We start from the raw sequence: 8,046 nt of genomic DNA on the forward strand, positions 1-8,046 counted from the left end.
TCTATCTATCTATCTATCTATCTATCTATCTATCTATCTATCTATCTATCTATCTATCTATCTATCTATCTATCTAATAAAGTGTGCAGAAAGTGAATACTTTCTGAATCAACTGGATATCATATTGAGAAGAGCAGTTATAATAGAAGAGAAGCAACCCAAAAACCAGCTCTGACGTGGGAACTGCAATTCCCATTAGGCAGCAGGAGTACACTAGGGCTGATGGGAGGATGATTTTAGTACACAAAGTTTTAAAGCGCCAATTTGTGTTTTCATAAAAGACACAGGTATTTTCTTTTTCAAGTTTTGCTGCCTTTTTGTCTCATTTAGGGTTGTGTATAGCCAGCTCATACATTCAACTCAGGTTTAATTTCCAAATGACTTATTTACACTCGAACAACACCGGATACTTTACTGAGTTTAGATATAAAATATGTAATAAAGACTTAAGTATGTTCAGGATTGTAATGAATGTGTTTATTCTTTCAGATTAAGGAAATGAGTAGCCTGAATGAATCCTTCGTCAGCATCACAGACTTCATCATCGTTGGCTTCCCTGGTCTACAAGAATATCAGAACATTCTTTTTGCTGCATTTTTGACCCTGTTTCTGGTAACTTGTACTGGAAATCTTTCCATTCTCTGTCTGGTAATACTGGATCAGCGGCTTCATACACCAATGTATTTTTTTCTTTGGAACTTGGCTCTTTTAGATGTGTTAATAGCAACAGCACTCATACCAAAAATGCTGGCTGGGTTTTTATCACATAATACAGTGTCCTTTGCTGAATGTTTTTTACAAATGTACTTTGTCATCTCTTTTGGATTGACAGAAATTTTTCTTGTAGCAGCTATGGCGTACGATCGCTACATTGCAGTTGTAAAGCCGCTCCATTACAATGTGATTATAAATTTAAAAACTTGCATAACAATGGCAGCCACAGTTTGGATGTTGGGGTTTATAATTCCATTAATTCCAGTTGCATTGGCTTCTTATTTGCCATTTTGTGGCTCCAATAAAATTATGCACTGCTTTTGTGACTATCCAGCAGTGATTTCTTTGGCTTGTGCTAACGTTGAGGAACATGCAATTGGTTCGTTGTGCCTAGCACTAACGGTTATTTATGTGCCCTTTCTCTTTGTGCTGTGGACATATTTTAAAATAATAACTTCTGTATTGAAACTGAAAACACAGGAAAGCCACAAGAAAGCCTTTTCGATGTGTTTATCTCATGTAATTATTGTGTTAATGTACTATATTTCTACTGCCATTGTTTATATTGGACTGAGAATAGACAGTATCTCTTATGATGGACGCATCTTCATTGGTGGGCTGAATTATTTCTTTACTCCCATGGCCAACCCGATGATTTACAGCTTGAGGAACAAAAAGATAAAAGCAGCTGTAAGGAAATATTTCAGATTGAGTAATATTCTTCCAGAAATAAAACAAAATTCTAGTAGTGATGCGTAACAAAACAACTCTTTAATGGATTTTTTACTGACTGAAAAAATGCTTGTACCCTTTTTGTAAAGACCCATGGTCCAAATATTTAGCCTTACCATTTTATGAAGTCACTATATGATAAAAGATTAGAGAAAAAATATGTAACATATGTACAAGAAACGTCAATAACTATCCTCCCTTTTGTAATGCTTTTTCTGAGTTGTCTGTACAGCTTTCCCGCACATATGTTGAAACATGGAATATAAGAATACAAGAAATTTGACAAATAAAAGGAGGATCATACAGTCCATCAAGTCTGGCTGTTAATAGCCCTATGCGTTATCTAGATTCTTCTTTTAGGTTGTCAAGGATTCTGCTTCAACTCCATGTCTGTGTAGTTTGTTCCAGAGTCCCACAAGAAGTGCTTCGTGGTTTCAGTCTTACATTTCCACTGATGTCCTCAAGTATGTGATGTACCATTAAGCTGAAAGGATGTTGCTGGATCTTCTTTATCAATGACTGTGCAGATTTTAAACAGTTGGATTAGGTCTCCCCATAGTTTCCTTTGCTCGAGACTAAACAGGTTTAATTCTCTGTCTTTCAGAGTAGGACATGTTCTTAAGTCCTGGGATGTACTCAGATGCCCTCCTATGCACAGCTTCAAGTTCTGCTGCTTCTTTTTTGGTGGCCAGTACTACAAACAATACTCCAGATGTGGTCTTACTGGTGCATTATATAGTTTGAGAATAACATCCCTTGACTTAAATTCCAACAGTTTTTATGATATAGCTTAACATTTTGTTTGCCTTTTTAATTGCTTCTGTACATTGCTTAGTAAATGAAAATGTTGTGTCAACATAAACCCCTAAATCCTTTTCAGATGTTGCCTCCTGCAGGTCAGTGTCTCCCATCTTGTATTTATAACTGATGTTCTTTTGGTCCACGTGTAGCACGTTGTACTTTTCTATATTTTCCAGGTGTTCTCCCAGTACTGAAGCTTATCCACATCTTTCTGAATTGTTTTGGCTGGCTTCTCCATGTCTGCCATCCCACCAATTTTAGTGTCATCTGCAAATTTCACAGGTTTACCACAATCAATGTCATTAATATAAATCAGAAAAAGTAACAGTCCAAGGACAGACCACCGAGGGACTCCATTGATGACCTCTCTCCACGTGGAGCATTCTCCTCTTATCTGTACTCTTTGTCTCCTGCCGGTTCACCAACTTGAGATCCAGGTTTGTAGGTTACCTCTGATGCCTACAGCATTACGTTCCAAAATTCCTCTTTTATGTGGTGGAAAGGTGTGGTTGAGATAAAAATAATCCATTAGTGTTTACATAATTTTGACTCAACCTGTATGTGCGCTATTAGCTATTACACCTCTTGGGGTAGAGTCAGAAACCACGTGATGGAGAGGAGAGGAGATGGGAGAATTGGCAGAGTCAAGCACATGAACAAGTACGCAACAGAAGACCACATGCAAGCAACAGGATTGCACTTGTGCCGAGAGCTAGCAAGGGGCAGTTGAAGGAAAGGTGCAGATTAAAACCATAAAATAACTTTATTTTTTATTTAAGAAATTGCCAAAAACTGAATGCGGATTAGATTTGGGTGTGAATTAGATTAGAAAATATATGGTATGCTCAATTTGTATTGTATTTATGTGGATATATGTCCATATTTGGGGTTCATATTCTGCTCTGTTATCTTTAAATCCTATCATTAGCAAAATATATTTTGTTGTTTAACACAAACACAAACAGGGTTTCATGTATGTTAAATAGTTTCATACTATTTTTTTAAAGTTTTAACCAAATGTGAATCTTTATAGGTTCTTATTAAGGATATCATACTGGTAAAATATTTCCACAGGTGGTCATTAGTGTTCTGTGCAGGTGACGTGACTAAGCAGTTTGAGATTGATTTATGATGTAGCTAAGATGGGATTTCATGTTATATAGAGAGTGCACTGTGTGATGTGGGTATTCAGGACTTTAGTGTTAAAGTTCTGGATCAGCATTAACACTAATAAAGACCTCCTTTTGTTACATTATTATATTGTGGCTTATTTTTCTTCCACAAAGTGCACTGACTCGTGTCTAGTAAGGATATACACTACATGGCCAACAGTTTGTGGACACTGGTGAGCTTTTTGAACATCTCATTCCAAAACCATGGGCATTAATATGGAGTTTGCCCGTCACTTTGCAGTTTTAACAGCCTCCACTTTTCTGAACTTTCCACAAGATTTTGGATGGTGTCTGTGAGAATTTTTATCCATTTAGCCAAAAGAGCATTTGTGAAGTCAGGTACTGATGTTGGACAAGAAGACCTGTCTCACAATCAGCATTCTAATTTTTCCCAAAGGGTGTTCAGAAGGGCTCTGTGCAGGCCACTCGAGTTGCTCCATGTCCTTATGAACCTGTCGCCATGTGGCCACTAATAGCTTATGAACACACTTCTCTAACATGCTATTATTAAACTTGTTCTCATGATCAAAGCTCCTGAGAATTCAACTCATTACTAGACACTTTTTTTACAGTTCTTTTGGGAGTATTTGGGAAACCTATAAAATACAGTGCACAGACAACGATGTATTTGTGTGCAGCCTCGTATATGAACTTATATATTAAAGAAAACACAAAGAGTAAATGGGATTTCAAGTGAGTATTGTGAGCAAATTACAAAAAGGTTTTGTTTTTATGTTGCAGTGTGCAAGTGACAAGCTTATATTTTATGCCATTAAATGTTGTTTTCCTTATTGTAAGATTCGTGGACTTATGAAGAAATGTGTATTTAAGGTTATTTAGCTAATGTTAAGAAATCTTGTCAATTAAATTTTGGGTAACATTTTATTACTCATTTACTCTTATGTAACAAGACCTTAACAAACACTTATTTGGGTCTCATAAAACGAAGCATAAGAAAAGAGTTTATTCATTTCTGTAATGTGACTAACAAAATATTGTTTTGGAGTGCTCTGAGGTGACTTAACTGAGACACATTTCTCTTGATATTTCATATTTAGTATAAGACTTTCATATTAGCAAGTCATTTTACAAATCACGTCAATAGAACATACAACACAAAGATGAATGATCCATCTACTGATGTGTTATAAGTGTTATGAAGACCAAAAGAAGTCTTTGTTAAGGCCTTCTTACAGAAGAGTAAATGAGTAATATATTAATTTCTGCAGTACTTAAACTATCAGATTGTTCTTACTCCATTGGCAGATTTCAAAAGGTTTCAAGATTTTTTTTCTAGTATTTACAAATGCATTTAGGACAAAAATTGTCTCAGAATCTACTAGTTTGTGTGGAAATGGTCCTGTACTGTTTCTCGGAAAGGAAAAGTGGAAAAGTGGCTGTGTAGGTTTGCTGAGTAGTTTGTAGTGATGGCCAAGAAAAAATTTAAATGTCATGTTTTCATGCAAAACAGAATTATCTGATACAGTATAAGTCTATGGTGACCAATGCTGGACAACATCAAACAATACCAAAATGCCTATTAAAAAAAATCTCACAATACTCGTGTCGCATATTCCAAGTGAAGTCAACCAGTTGTATGCTCACAATGTCCCAAACACATGTATTTTACTAAAGTATTATTAAATAAACCACTTCCTGAAAACACTGTTGTGAAGTAAAATGGAAAGCTGTCAGATGTGAAAGAGCATTTGAACTGCAGGACTGTCGTTACATTCAGATTCATGATATAATATTATAGCATAACAATATTAATACCAGTAAAGCAAATTGTGTGATATACTGTATGTGCTGATCAAAAGGCTGCGTTCATCAGACAAATAGGAATAGACTAGTATGGGCACCTACCTATCTAGACTTTGGAAATTTAAGAAAATTAAATTAAATGGCCATATTAACACTGGAAACTCCAATGACATGTACACACTGATACACTGTAGTGTATGCGTAAATTGTGAATTTTTTACAAAAATGAAAGGTAATCAAAAGTTTTTGCTTTGTCCAAGGATCATGCTTTTCTCAAATGTTCAGTATTTTTGGTTTATCTATAAAGTTGCGGTGCTAACACTGGTGCCTTTTTTTTTTATGCTTCCGGTCATCAGACTCCTTTTTTGTACCTTGCCAGTCTTCTCCTTATCTATTTATATTTGACACATTGGCATTTAAAAATATTTAATATAACTAGGGGGCTTTGCCCCCTGCTCGCTTCGCTCGCCCAAACCCAAGCTACACACCAACCACCTTGAGTCTCTGCCGCTCGCGTTGTGAGGAGTGGGTCTGAACGTACCCCAAGGAGACACGATTGCTTCTCTGACACCCTCTCTTAAACAGTGATTCAATAGGAAATACATACAGTTTTTTTTTACCTCCTCTTTGCTCGATCAGCTGCTGAATTGCTGCTGCTACCATGCTGTATGATCTGCATTTTGTGTGGTGCACTTCTGTCATATCACCTATCTCCATATATTCGATCTCGTTTCACTTTTACCTTTTCATCAATATCACATTGAATTTTGATTCCATGTTTGGAATTATATTGTGACAATGCAACATATAACTGCCCAAGAGTGAATATCGTTTCTTTCTCTCTACAAGAATTGTGTCTGACATAACCACGCAGGACTTTTCCAAATCTCTTTGCATAAATTCTTGTTGTCTCGCGGGTTGAGAAAGTGTCTCTGGGACAAGCACGTCTCATCTTCTTCCAAGATTTTTTTTTTATTTTAGAGAGATATTACATATATTATTTTACCAGTAACTGCGCACTGCACGATAATGTGCAGTAAATAAGCTTGACTTGAGCATTCATAGTTTTCTCTGTACATTTAGGATTTGTTTGCTCAGAGGTTGATGCCCTTGCTGCTTCTTGAGCAGCTCTTCTTTTCTCCACCCTAGCGGCCCGTTTCTTCTCTTCTTTTGTCGGCCATCTTTTCATGTTAAAACTGATTAAGTCAGTGTTTGTGTTGCAATTACTTAGTACGTTATCTTTAATTTTTCACTTAAGCTGGCACTTAAGTCTTCAATCTGCCTTAAGACTGATTTAAGATATGAAGAGGTAGGGGAAGTGACCGCAAAGGTGGTAGTGATGAGAACAGTACCCGTAACAAAGCTGCACGACCGCCCTGCTGGCTGCTGCCAAGAGTTGATTCTACAATAAAATAAAAGAGGATTAACCTTGGAGTTCAATCATCACCCCAAAAGCAGATAGTAGACGTCACGTAGTATATGTGTACCAAATTTCAGGTTAATAAGTTTGTCAGCTACAGGTGATTTAAAATCCTGGACAGACAAACAGACAGCCATGGTAGTGTATTATATATAAAGATTGTGTATACAGTTCTGAATATTTTTTTTATTTTTAGTATTTTTCACTATTATTATTATTTATTAGCCTGGCATTTGCAAAGACAGTATGAGTCTACATCACTGGTTACTGCATGATACTGCTAGAATGTTCGATTACATGCTAGCTTAAAGCTGAGCTATGCTTAGATATCAATGACATGTATAGAACTGCATATTCTAAGATCAAACATTCCAATAAAAACTAAACTTTATTTTACTAAGAATGCCTCTGACAAGTGTCATTCTGATCTGTCTGTTATACAGTATATTGATTTATAAATCTACATATCTATTACAAGCTTAACTGGTGCTATTTAACTTTAGAATAGAGACTGCTTACAGAGGACAATAATCATGCATTGTTTTTTGTAATTTCCATGAAGAACAAATACAGAATTTTGTTTACATCTTTTACATAGCAGTAAATCAAAAACATATATACTTTTGGTAGTATGTATTCTGAAAATATACCCATTTACTGTTGTTAAAGAGTTCTTAACAGTGATCAATGGCTTCCAGCATAGTAATTATTTGAAGTTCATACCATGATGCTGGAATTTTTGAGATGCTTCCGGACATGCAAGTAGAAATTTCGCTGTACTGAGTACAAGTGGCAATGCTACCATTACTACTACCACCACTATTGGATTTGCAGAAATACAAAGGCCATATTTTTTTCTTTTGCTGCGTGTTGAACTTTTAAACATGAACAATTTAAAAACACTTAGGAATGTCCTTCAAAAATCTGGAGGAAATGAGTGATCCCCGTTTTGTTTTGCATCAACTTGTTTTCATTTCGGATCTGCTACCTTTACATGTCAGTATGTATTGTTCGATCATATAAGCTAATATGTTACACTTTCATATTAATATTTTCCATGATGAAAAGTCATTGGAGACCAGGCAGCGTTTTATGGTATATTAATGCCATACATATTCAGATTTTTTATAAATCAAAACTGTAATAAGTACAATTTAAATACTAATTACTGTAATCAATGTGTGATATTTGTAACTCAAACTGATACAATTAATTTCTCTTTACCTTCACTTAAGTGTACAGATTTACTTTCACATAACAAAAAATTCTCAAACCCTCTGATTCTGAGTGATGGGCACAATTCAACTATATGGAATTAGTATATGTTGCTGCGGCTTTTCCTTTTGATATTTAAAACGAAAGTATTATTATTTTACTATATACTGTAATACATATGGTAGTCAACTCTGGGCTTGGTGGTCTGCAGTGGCTGTAGGTTTTTGC

At 35.6% G+C, this 8,046-nt stretch overlaps 1 protein-coding gene across 1 annotated transcript; it reads left to right on the forward strand.

Annotated features, from left to right (window-relative positions):
- Window positions 1-471: 471 nt before the first annotated feature.
- On the forward strand, window positions 472-1,473 carry LOC114641196 (olfactory receptor 6N1-like). The gene has a single exon (XM_028790287.2). It carries the CDS (start codon window positions 472-474, stop codon window positions 1,471-1,473), a length of 1,002 nt encoding a protein of 333 aa, XP_028646120.2.
- The last annotated feature ends 6,573 nt before the right edge of the window (window positions 1,474-8,046 follow it).

This window comes from Erpetoichthys calabaricus, chromosome 4 (assembly GCF_900747795.2).
Source record: "Erpetoichthys calabaricus chromosome 4, fErpCal1.3, whole genome shotgun sequence".
Classification (NCBI taxonomy): domain Eukaryota; kingdom Metazoa; phylum Chordata; class Cladistia; order Polypteriformes; family Polypteridae; genus Erpetoichthys; species Erpetoichthys calabaricus.